The sequence below is a fragment of the Pararge aegeria genome, chromosome 6 (assembly GCF_905163445.1).
Source record: "Pararge aegeria chromosome 6, ilParAegt1.1, whole genome shotgun sequence".
NCBI lineage: Eukaryota > Metazoa > Arthropoda > Insecta > Lepidoptera > Nymphalidae > Pararge > Pararge aegeria.
Genome location: NC_053185.1, coordinates 17,952,120 through 17,965,151, shown reverse-complemented (window position 1 = coordinate 17,965,151; position 13,032 = coordinate 17,952,120). Strand labels below are relative to the sequence as shown.

The following is a 13,032-nucleotide window of genomic DNA, read 5'->3' as shown; positions in this document are numbered from 1 at the left end:
TTTGTAATATTAGTAGCGATGGTTTGAGAGTAATGTAGTTTTATGATGCCGTAATTATTACGGAGCATTTTCCAGTCTAACGTTTTTAACCCCCAACGGGGGTGTTTTAATCCACGACGGGGGGAAGAAGAACCGCTTTGTCGGGCTGTCTTATATCCGTAAATATACCGATTCGCATGTGGTTTTTGTATCAGACCTTCAGGGGTTTATTTAATGTAAATACAAGTTACCTTTTGGTTGCCATCTCACCAGAGATAGGTGGTGGTGGTGGTGGAAGAATAGAATCGAAAAACTTTATTGCAACAAAACAGAGGGAAAAACACAAAGAAAACAGTAATAGTACTTAGCTGGAAAATGTTTGTGTGATGAACATGAATGTTTTTCAGTATATATTTATCGTATAGGTATTTATGTATTGGTATTATTCATAAAAATATTCATCAGACATCTTAGTAGGTACCCATAACACAAGCTACGCTTAGTTTGGGGCTAAATGGCGCTGTGTGTATTGTCGTAGTATAAATCGGTATCCCTATCCCTACTAATATTATAAATGTCAATGTAAGTTTGTTTGTTACGCTTTCACGCAAAAACTACTCTAAACCGATCCTCATGAAACTTAATACACATGTTTTTGGAATTATTTGAAGTAATATAGGATACTTTTTATCCCGACATTAAGCTCAGTTCCTTTGGAAGAGGGGATGAAAGTGTTTGACGATTTTACACCATAACTCCGACAAATTATATCCGATTTATGTACTATAGAGGTTATATTATGTGTTTAATTTTGCCCAAACTTTGTGTAGATCTGAGTGTGGTTGGAGATAGAGGACAGAACTCCTCAGCGGACAGCAGCAAACCCCTGATTCAAGGTTTAGCGATACTGAATACTTTAAATTTTTTTAGAACTACAACTAAATTGAACGCCACATCACAAAACAAAATCAAAGGCAGACGAAGTCGCGGGCAACAGCTAGTAATAAATAAATAAATTTATTATTTATATTGAAACCGTACTCTTAATGAGTTTCTTTCGGTCGGGGCTTTGCCTGATTGATAAGTTTTTTATAATTTTGCGAAAGTAGAAATTATTTACAAAGGGTACCTTCGTAATTTCTACGTTCGCAAACTAGCCATTTAGCCAGGTAAAGTTAGCCTACTCGGGTCTGTCAACGAGTGCCGAATTAAAGCTTAAGGCTTTATCTGTCACCAGTGTCAACGGACGACAGATGTTTTCTATGAAATATTTTAATTACATTCGAAATAGGATATGCAAAAAAAGGGATTTACGGACTGAGTATGAACCAGCGAAAGCAAAAAAAAAAATTGGTTGCCTGTAAAGTCGGTATACGGGCGAAAGTTTTACGTGACAACGACTTTGAGTGGTAAAATAATTTTAATGTGAATATTCATTCGTATAGTAGGAAGAAGGATGAAATAATAGTAACAATTTAAAACATTTATTTATACAAAGAATTATATTTAAAACATTAATTTATACAAAGAATCTCGCACTGAATTTCATATTAACAAAATTTTATTTTTACCTTTACACATACATACGTATTTATATACAAATATACATACAATAACTTGCAATACATTTGCGTACAATGAAACAGCGTTTACTACAAAGGGACGCGTGCCTTTCACTTTTTATGTCTGTCTCTCTCGCTCTTAGGCGGGCTAACCATGCCCGAGTGGAAGGGACGCGTGCCTCTCACTCGCTCTCATTGTGAGCGCATAACGTGAGCGGAGCGTAACGCAGTTTCTTGAAGTGTCACCCGGCAAACCAATTTATAAGACGTTGTCACGTCAAAATTTTTTCCCGTACGCTGGTATGAACAGAAATTGGATTTGAATAAAAATAAAAACCGTTCAAGTTCGATTCGGATTTGCCCACCGAGGGTTCCGCACTGTAGGTACATAACATTATTCATACTTACTTCAGGAATCGATTTCAGTTTATCGTTGTTAGTTTTGGAATAGTTTGGACTTTTCGCGTAGTCATTTTTAAGATTCCTTTAAGCATAATTTTATGTTAGTTTAGTTGCGTAAATATATACATAGGTATTGAGAAATTTAAAGAGTATTTTAAATCCTTTAAATTGTTTGGTAGAGGTTTATTGTTGATTTTACTTTTCCTGTAAAATATACATACATTTCTATTGACCATAATTATTCGATTGTTAAACTTCTGTACAGCACCTACAGTACGGTAGGTATAGTATTTCGGGCAAACAGACAACAAAGTGTTCCTAAAAGGGTTCCGAGCTTTTTAGCCACGAAACCCTTAAAAATAATACATCACTGCCGAGATATAAACACACAGTCATACTTATATAAAAATGCAACGTTGTTTAATAATTAAAAAAAATCATCTAACGGAGTTTTGCGAACAAAAACATACGGAAGCTGAAAATTTATACATTTATAGAAAATGAAGTTCAAACGTTGAGTATGCGCGCGCAGTGACACGACACGTCAAAAAGAAATAAAGTGATGCGAGGTGACGAAAATATTACCGCAAAAGCGTTAACATTCTAACCGCTAATTGCTTTTGAACGAATATAACACCTATTGTCTTGGATTTTGGGTTGAATATGGCGCGCATTGATGATGGATTTATGGTATTTAAAGCGTGCGACGGGTGCTTCCTTCCCGTTCCCAGGGACATAATTAGAAATGGACTAAATAGACTGACTGCAAACAAACGGTGCTTGATGAGACACTTCTTTCAAAGTTTTTGTGCCGTTTACAAAACGGAGCGGACTGCTATGTGATAGCGTCTGAGTAAGGTGCAGAACTTCTTTGTGGGGTTGAATACGCTTTTATAATAATAATAATAATAAAATCATTTATTCACACGATTATTAAATTGTGACAGAAATCATAGCTTAGTACTATGTATGGTTGAATCACTGGTACCTAAACTGAGTAAAAACTCGTACTATAGATATCAGTGCACTCCCCTGAATAATTTTTGATACAACAACAATAAGACTACGACAAGTATATTTTATTTTGGATATAGATTTAACATGCACATTATAACATGTTTCCGAAGGTAATTCTGGACCTACCAATGCATACATTTAAACTATGTGTGAAAACACATTTATAACAACGAGATAACTATACAAGTAATTAATTTTTTAACGACAATGAATATACGCGAGTTAGAAAAATTTATGTAGCACTTAGGAAATGTTGATGTTGGAAAAGAGCAACTACTGAGTTTCTGACCAGCTCTTCTCGGTAGAATCTGCTTATCAGTGGTAGTCACTACGAACCACAAACAAACCGAATTAGGACCATCTGATGGGTTTCCTCAAAAATAAAATTTAGGGTTATTCAAGGGTTATTAAACAAATTCCTTAAAAGTCGGCAGCGCATCGGTGGCTCCTCTGGTGCTGCAGATGTTTATGGGCGGCGGTGGTCACTTAACATCAGGTGACCCACTTTATCGTTTGCCCGCTATTAATATAAAAAAAAAGGTATTTGACATTTCAGAAGTGCTTATAAATTAGGCAAACATGAAAATTTTTTTTTTATAATTAGATCCACAACTCAAAAAATATCAAAATTGAAAGTAATTTATTTCAATTACTTAGTGGGCACTGGGCAGCACTTTTGAAACGTCAAGTGGCTGCATGTTTGTAGTGAGTCTACGACCTGTTCGAAGGCAGATTCTATCGAGAAGAAGCAGTCAAGAAACTCAACAGTTGCTTTTTGTATTTTAATAACGGGTTGTTAACGTAAACATTGTTTACGTTAACAACCCGTTTAAAAATTGGACCCGTAAAATATTGGACCTTGATCGTCCCATCGATCCGATCGTGGTGGTCCAATATTCTATACCCGGTAGGGAAAATTTGGGAGTTATTATTTACGAATTTCCTCTAGTCTGGTCTGGCGGCAGGCATTGACATGGTTAATTACCACTGACAAAGACGTACTTAGAAAGCAATACCGTACCCCTAACAGGCTAGCCCGCTACCATCCTAGACAGCATCATTACTTACCATAACATGAGTTTTTTTTTTATATATATACTACGAAAATACACACATCGCCACCGAGTCCCAAAGTAAGCGTAGCTTATGTTATGGGTACTCAGATGACTGATGAATATTTTTGTGAATAATATACATAAATAAATAGCAATATACATATAAACACCCAGACAATGAAAAACATGCAAGCTCATCACACAAACATTTTCCAGTAGTGGCAATATAACCCACGGACTTGGACTCAGAAAGCAGGGTCGCTGCCAACTGCGCCAATCGGCCGTCAAGTTTGCAGTCCAAGGCTAACTAAAAAACAGATATACCGATTTCGATATTAAACCTTTCATTAAATAAGTAACTAACTTAAAAGTGCAAACTTTATAAATACAGGGTGTTTAATAAATCATTATTTACAATAACAACAAACACCTATTCACAAGTCAAATTATTATTAAAGGCAATTTATTTACAACTGTCAGTGCTCATATCAAACCTGATTGCTTTATTAAACGCACAACTAAAACACCGGCAAAATGTATCTTATCTGTGTAGCAATAAAGATTACAATTGTACAAATGACGGTGATATAAGTAACCAATTTATAATTGATTGCAATCAGTTCCATATATACGAGTTGATATTAATATTGGAATTGCTTTATGAAGGGCATAGTAATGTCATTTCACGAAGAGAAAAATAACTTATTGTATGTAGGTACGTAGGTACACGTGTAGTATCAGATATAACGGTGAAAAGGCAGCAACGTCCTCTATGCCACTACTACCATATACTGATATCACCAACCCGTTTACCTTGCGTGGTGTTTATGAGCAAACCATCTCGTTGGGAACCTACCTATATTTAGTACCAGATATAACGGTGAAAAGCCAGCAACGTCCTCTATGCTACTACTACCGTATACTGCGATCACCAAGCCGTCTTCCTGAGGTGGTGTTTATGAACAAAACCCCTCGTTGGAAACCTACCTACATGTAGTACCAGATATAACGGTGAAAAGGCAGCAACGTCCTCTATGCTACTACTACCGTATACTGATATGACCAACCGGTCTACCTGGCGTGGTGATTATGAGCAAACCATCTCCTTTGGAACCTACTTACATGTAGTACCAGATGTACCTGTGAACGGGCAGCAGCGTAATCTGTGCTACTACTACAATGTACTATGACCACCAACCCGTCTGCCCAGCGCGGTGATTATGGCCCTCTCGTCGAAAGAGGCATTTAGTCCAGCCGTGGTCAGTTATATCTACCTACTTTTTTAATTTTTTTGAAGTTATACTTCTTTTGGCGAGATGGAGTAAAATTATGAGAGTGAATTTTTACGATGCGCGCGCACTCTTACACCTGAATTCTACATCGTAAAGTTAGTTGTGTAAAGTAAAGTTAGTGGCATGAAATCTATGTTCAAGTTGTATATTCTAGTATTTTTATATTTAGAACACGTGTTCCGTAACAGTGTGAATAAATAAATATTATTTCGTTAATAAAACCTTTTTTATTTAAATAAAATCTTTTTGATTAATTTTTAATATTTATCGTTAATCACTACTGCATTTTAGTTATTTTTTGTCATACGTCAAAGAAGTATAACTTCTAACGCGTTTACATAAGTAAACACACTCTTTGTTTTTCTTTTTTTTCTCATTTTAAGTCAAAATTAATGATTAAATGAATTATAATTAATAAATAGAAATTTATATGTCAACTTCAATAAAAATAATAGTCCACATTTAGTTAGGTTTTATGCAGATAAGTGTTGGTACTTAAATATAATTTGCAAGGTACACACTATTTTAGGTAAAGCTAAGCGAGCAAATGTCCCAAAAAAGTGGAACATACAAAAACACAGTTTTTTAAATCTAAGGAAAACAGTGGCAACTGTTGACACAAGATAAGCAAAAAGTAAAACAACAGTAGCCTAGATAAATGTGTCAACTTGCCTTTTGAGCTTACCTGGATTACGTTTGTGGGCTTATGGGCGACAGTTTTAGGTTGTTTGTTTAAAAATAGTCCAAAAAAATATGCGAGGAATTTAGAGGTTATGTAAATAGTTTGATGTACCTAGGTGAAATTTTTGTGTAATTTTTTATGTTAGACATATCTGATTTTCGGCTTGATTTTCGATGAATAAGGGTTGAATTAGCAAATCCTTGTCAAAGTTATAACTTAATTAAAATCAAATATACTTGGTAAGTATAGTTAAAGTTATAGAAATACTGAAACAAAAAATCTTAACACGAAGTACAAAACAAAGAGGACACAGACAGAATGTTATACGAAAATGCGTAAGAAATTGGTAACGGTTCAAAGCAAAGAGAAGTTTAACTACTTAATCCAAAAAACTGGCATTCGAGTGTGTTCTCGCCGCCATGATATAGAAGTGCACGACTATTAAACCGAGCTAAGCTAACGAGTTAACTAAAACCGCGAGGTTTAGGAGGCCGCCCAAGGAGCGTGCGCCGCTGGGCCGTCGCAACCGCGCGGGCGATCGTCCGCAGCGCACGTTACAAGTAGCGTCGCCTGAAACGAGCGCGTGACGTCACGTGCTATAGACCTTCTAACTAGAGCTAGTGATCTAAACAATAGTGGCATCACACTAAAGAATACACTTCCAACGGAATGGCCAACTCTGCTGTATATATACCTAAAGATTTAAAAAATTTCAATAGCGCGAGTTAGGATTTTCTCAAATAAAACATGAAACAACAGAATATTTCAACTTTTTTTAACGGTAGTCTCACTTATTTACTTACTTTAGCGAGGATTACAACTTTTTTCTATTTAAACATATTTATTACATAAATTATAAAATAAAAACTAAAATTAAATGGTTTCAATGCAATCAGCGCCACCTAGTAGTAGCTTTGGAAGCTTGTAACGCCATAGTGGCGCCACTGTTAAATATCTTGTGTATTTTTTTCTCGGAACTTATAACAATTTACGAATTTTCTTTCATCAGAATAAAAATGTGGCTAGAACGTAATTATTGAATTTTTCTAATGTAAGTTTTTGTGTTGTTTCAGAATATCGAACAACGAAAGAATCGAAAGCCCCGGCACAGATGGCAGCGTCTCTCCCGAACCACCCGATCGGCCTCCCGGAAAGGTGCGACAAGTTCATCCCGAGCAGAAAACTCAAGTATTAGCCTACGATTCCACCTATCGCAAGAAGAACAAACCAAAGTCGCTCCCTCTGGAAGACAACCAAATGTACAATCATTTGGCGAACGCGAATGTCGCTATGTCACCCATGTATCCTTTGACCCCAAATATTTGTATGGAGGGAGGGAAAATTGAGTTTATCAAATCGCCGTCTGGGAGTGCTAGAAACAGTGTGGCGCTAGTATCTCCGCCGCAAACTCCGTTGTTGATACGTCGTAGTTCGAAAGAAAGGCGCGATGTGAGAGCGTGTAGTGACGAACCGGAGAAGTTCGACGGCGATAAGGTAGGTGGCGTTTTACACAAATGGCATATTTTTTTCATAGAACTAGCTATTACATCGGACGACGATCACGAGAGTAATAAAAAGTTACCTTACAATTTTTTCATAAAAACGTATCTAATAGCATAAAATAAATTGATTACTACTGAACGTAACATTAACAACTATTTGCTACGTTCACATTAAGTTAAAAATTTAAAGTGAAACGGAGTGAAGTTTCAATTTTTTAAAGTAAAAACAAAAGATTTTACAAAAATTAGCATTTTCTACAACATTTTTAAGTCGGTGCCAAATTAAATGTAGAAAGAACAGAAAGAATCATATATTTCATATTCTTTATTATACAACAAGCAAGGAAAGTACCAGTACTTAAAAATGTAGATAATATTTATTTTTTGTTTTTTATTGTATGTACAAAGCCGTTTTTTTTTTGTAATTTTTTTTTAACTCAATGTTGTGGAGTCCTTCGGGCACTTCACCATCAGCTCTTTTATTGTCACGAACATAAATTGCTTACCTACTATGTACTATAATCGAAACGCAACCAGTAAAATACTTATTATTGTGTAATTCCAGCTATCTGTGATCTTCATCACCCGTTTTACGTGACCAAATGGTGCTTTTCGATAGTCAAAGTCAAAGTCAAAAATATCTTTATTCAAGTATAGATGGATAGATGGCACTTTTGATGCGTACATTACATGAGAATTATGTTGTAGTGGGATGATGGCGATAACTTAAAACTAAAGCTACGAGGGTTCCAAACGCGATCTAAGAAGAAGTCCACAACAAACTTAGCCGGATGTTTTATTTTTGTTATCACCATCTCACTTTGTCATTTAAAATTATGAGAAAACTAACCTATAGGAGTCCATATAAAACTTGAAGAATTCCCTCAATTTCTCCAGGTACGCATCAAAAGTGAAATATATGTGCCTATTTAAATAAAGAAATATTTGACTTTGACATTGAAATTGCTCTGGTTAAAGTAAAGTAACGACTTGTTAAGTCGATTTGATAAGCTGATAAAAAGGCTAGTTCGTACCTACATCGAAAACAAGTTTTTTTTTCTTTCTTATTTCTCCGGGTATTGGAAAGCATGACGATCATTACCACTTACTTACGCCCAAAGCTTACACATAATCGCTTATGTGTAACTTATTAAGTTAGCAAACTTAACTTTGAAGTAACGCCGATCTGGAGTTGACATGAAACTTGCACTAAGTCACGACACTTTTAGTATAATCCATATCTACCAGTCGAAGTCAGTTTCGTTAGTTAATATAATATTCTTCTTTTAGGAAAGGACGCGAGCCTTAATTAGAGATATTAAATAGTTCCAAAATAAATACTGCGATGACTTCTGGTTTTAGTTCGCATAGTTCCAATAGCAACCAACATAAGGTGTGTTTTTCTTTAGGAAGTTCAGTAGGTAACGAAACGTTTTTTACGGCGAGCCCGAAGCGGTCAATTATTTGTATATTGTGCAATAATAAGTGCGACAACATCGCACGGGTTGCAGATACTATTTTTTATTACAAATGCGAAGATATATGTGGGCACAAAGTCCCAAGTCCCAACAAACGGATGAAAAGTTTAAAAAAAAGAAACAAATATACTTCAAACAATAAATACAAATTAATTAATATTAATAAAAATATAAACTTTGCAATGCAATGTCAACCTCACTTCTTTTATATTGACAGTTAGTATTTTTTTTTGTTATTTATTTTAATTTTAGCAGTTCTTACAGTCATTTTTCGTGCGACAAGGATAGTTTGCGTGTGCTAAGCATAATTTGCGTCTTTACAAGCAAATAACAAGTTTGAAAAGAAGAAAAAAATATATTTTGAACAATAAATAAAAATTAATTAATATTAATAAAGAAAAAATAAATTTTTTGAATTTTTTAAAAGGGCGAAGCCTTCTCAGATCAGAAATAATAGCTGAAAAATTAAGCATTCAAAAAAGTATCAATATATATCTATACATATCTATCTATATATCTATACTATATCTATTTTAAAACTGCAGCGGGGCAAATTCTGTAGATTTAATATATTTAAAAAAAATTTTTTTGGAGTGCACTCTATTTATTTATAACATTTACTTGACGACCTAAAACTGTAATTTTTTTTATTCGTGTCTGTATGTCTGTATCTGGGACACGCATCACGCGAAAACTACTGGATAAATTCCTAAGAAATTTCGCACGATTGGAAGTCATACTACGAGTGTCTGTATATATACTATCAATTTAGTTTTTCAAAATAACGTGGATAAGGACTTTGCAGTATAAAAAAAGATGTTCGCTGTGAGATAAACTTTCCCATTCTTTCAAACAAATGCAGAAATAACTTTTAAACAATTAAGTACCCTGGCCCTCAAAAGTTAGGCGCAGCATCAATTTCAATAAAAGACGCCTTGTCTTTCCATCCCTCGTCAAAAAAGGTTCGAAAGTTGTCCAATTTGTTTGTCCAAGATAGGTATTTGGATCTTTCTCTTGTATAATGTGACATGAAATTTGCCGAGGCTTTTATAAATTTTACCATCGATCGCTTGACATGAAATGGTTCTTTAAATCTCCTGCAGATTCTAATTAATGTCCACTCAGTGACTCTGAGCCTTTTTGAGAGGGCCATAGTGATCGATCCTGTTGCAGAACCAAAAGTCAACATTAATTAATTTATATACCAAAATTAACAAGTTGCCTTAATATGTTATGTTATATAGATAATTATGGTGTAATCACAAATTCTTACGAAATTTACCGTACACCACGGTGCCGTCAACAAAAAGGTAACCTCTAAGGAAATTAATTAACAATATATAACCTACCTTCTCACTACATCAATCAAGATATTCTATTAAATATTAATCAACTCGTATTTCAGCTGTCTTCTGACCTGCCATCATAAAGTAAAATTTCAGACCCATACACATCACTGGCAACAGTTCTTAAATTTAGTTCAACGGGTACATACCACGATAATATTTTGGATCGTGATTGCGATAGTGTGAACACGAAAGCGGGTAGTCAGATTCTGCCCGTGACATCCAACTTGACATCTCGTTCCTATGCAGTCCTGTCGTGACCACGATCAATGCAGCTGGGTCGAAATATCGACAAATCCAAAATGTTATCTTGGTATGTACCCGTTGAAGTATATTTAAGAAATGTTGATTAATCACGAAAATCTTAGTTTAAAATCTTTAATTACTGGCAACAGCACTGAAGATCACTTGTACGAGTATATATGTAACCTCAATATAAGTAAAATACTTAGTCAATCATTTCGCATCAGTGAAAATATACCTTAAAACAATCAAAACCGGAAGCTTCTACCAATAACAAATCCCTTGTCACAGAGTAATCTGTACACAATCGTACAAAGACAACCATAATAGAGGCTTTCAAAAACAATTTTGGTGCGTCTAAATACGCATTAAGGTGCACGGGGCCAATTACTTTCAGCCCTCTTTCTGATCAGGGGATTCAGGAAAATATAGTGCGAAAGTGTACTTACGTGTCGTCTTATAGATTTCTGGTATTTTAAAATTATCTTAGTTATCAATTTTATATCAAATGTTAATTTAACAACGCACTGTCGTAAATCATCGCAATTCAGAAATTTAAGAAATCCTTCCTAAACAAACAAAACGAAATCGATAAAATACCGCGGCCTGAGCGCTTTCACCAATTAAGCTACAGCTCTCCTACCGTCGATGCCGAAATTGTCCGAGAGTCGCAGGTTCAAATCCTGTCGGTTCCGAAAATTTTTATATGCATTTTAAATTTATAAAATTGATAATTCCTCCAAGTGTAGGTAAAAACACTAATAAAAATTATAAAAATCTTAGTTATCGACTTCATCTATTTTGTCGATCATGTTTTGTTTCTTTAGGAAAGATTTCTTAAATTACTAAATTGCGATTATTTACGACAGTGCGTTGTTAAAATTAACATTTGAAGATAATTTGGTTTTCGTTTATCATCATCATCATATCAACCCATTATCGGCCCCCTACAGGGCACGGGTCACCTCCCACAATGAGAAGGGGTTAAGGCCATAGTCCAACGCGCTGGCAGTAGTGCTTACTGGACTCCACACATATTTGAGAACATTATGTAGAACTCTCAGTGATGCAGGCTTCCTCACGATGTTTTCCTTCACCGTTAAAGCAAGTGATATTTTAATAACTTAAAACGCACATAACTTGCGGTGCGTTTTGAGATTTGAACTCGACCCCCCAAAAGTTAAGTCGAGATCCTACGCACTGGGCTATCACCGCTTCGAAAGAGTTTTATGGTTGCGTATAAATTAATAGAAATAATGAATACCTACATCAAGATTTTACTTGTCGCAGATTATAGAAAGTTCATTGTATTTATATTATTGTTTTTGCCTTGTGCTGACGGCAGATCAGAATATAGTCAAAGTCAAAGTCAAAGTCAAAAATATCTTTATTCTAGTAGGCCCATAGGTGGCACTTTTAGTTGTCACCACTGTCCCTTGAAATGAAATGAAATGAAATTTATTCGCTGAATATGAGCTTACATAGGGTATTATTATAATATAATATTCCTCCATATTCTACTATTAAGCATGCGAAATGTAAAATGCACAACAAGAACAATCATAACACATGTCTGCATAATCTTGTTGATCAAGCATTGAAAAGTTATTTATTAAATACAGGTAATATCAATGTTATCATAATAATGTGAAAATAATATCATTTTTAATTCGAAGTCAGATACTCGGATATTGTATAGAAACATTTTGTACAGCAATGCGTCAGATTTTTCTTAAAAAACGCGTAGGTTGATTTTTTAGACCTGCATCTAATTTATTGTATATTTTAACGCACATAGCAAAGGGGGATTTTGCGGTTTGTTTTAATTTATATTTATTGTTGCACAGCCGAATTTTATTTCTCGTTTTAAGATGGCTTACGTTCGAGAAAGTTTTTAAATACTCCAGGTGGCGATGAACGAAGACTGATATATCGTTGATATACAGACAAGGCAGAGTAAGGAGATTGTGTTTTTGAAATATTGGTCTACAGGAATCCGTTGGGTCTATAAGAAATATGCTTCTAATACACTTTTTTTGTGTCACAAACAATTTCTTTATATGCACTGAGTTCCCATATAACAATACCGTAGCGCAGGACAGACATGACATGACATGACCTTCTCCTCCCGCGGGTGGCATAATTTACCGAATAAGGGAATATAACGGATAACGGGCAGCAGCGTGCTCTGTGCTACTACTACCATGTCTTGCTATAACCAATCCGGCAACCGTCCCAGTGGGATTTTAATCTTTTGATTTTTAATTTTATTCTTATCGGTTTTAATCCAGCAGTGCACTGTTTTTGACACGATGATATATTTTTACGGACCACTGTAAAGTAACGCCTTTATCTAAATCCGAGACTATTATAAACTCAGAACCAGTATGTCTTTAACCATATCAGTACGTACAGTTTTAAATAGTTTAGTTTTTTAAATTTTTATGATTATGAGTAATCATTTTATGAAGAAA

The 13,032-nt window shown here is 35.0% G+C and overlaps 1 protein-coding gene across 1 annotated transcript in view; it reads left to right on the top strand.

Annotated features, from left to right (window-relative positions):
• Positions 1-13,032, top strand: part of LOC120624256 — a 524,392-nt gene that overhangs the window by 119,102 nt on the left and 392,258 nt on the right. The window contains exon 2 of the mRNA XM_039890704.1: positions 7,063-7,483. Coding sequence (XP_039746638.1) covers positions 7,063-7,483 — 421 coding nt within the window. The remainder of the gene's footprint in view (positions 1-7,062; positions 7,484-13,032) is intronic.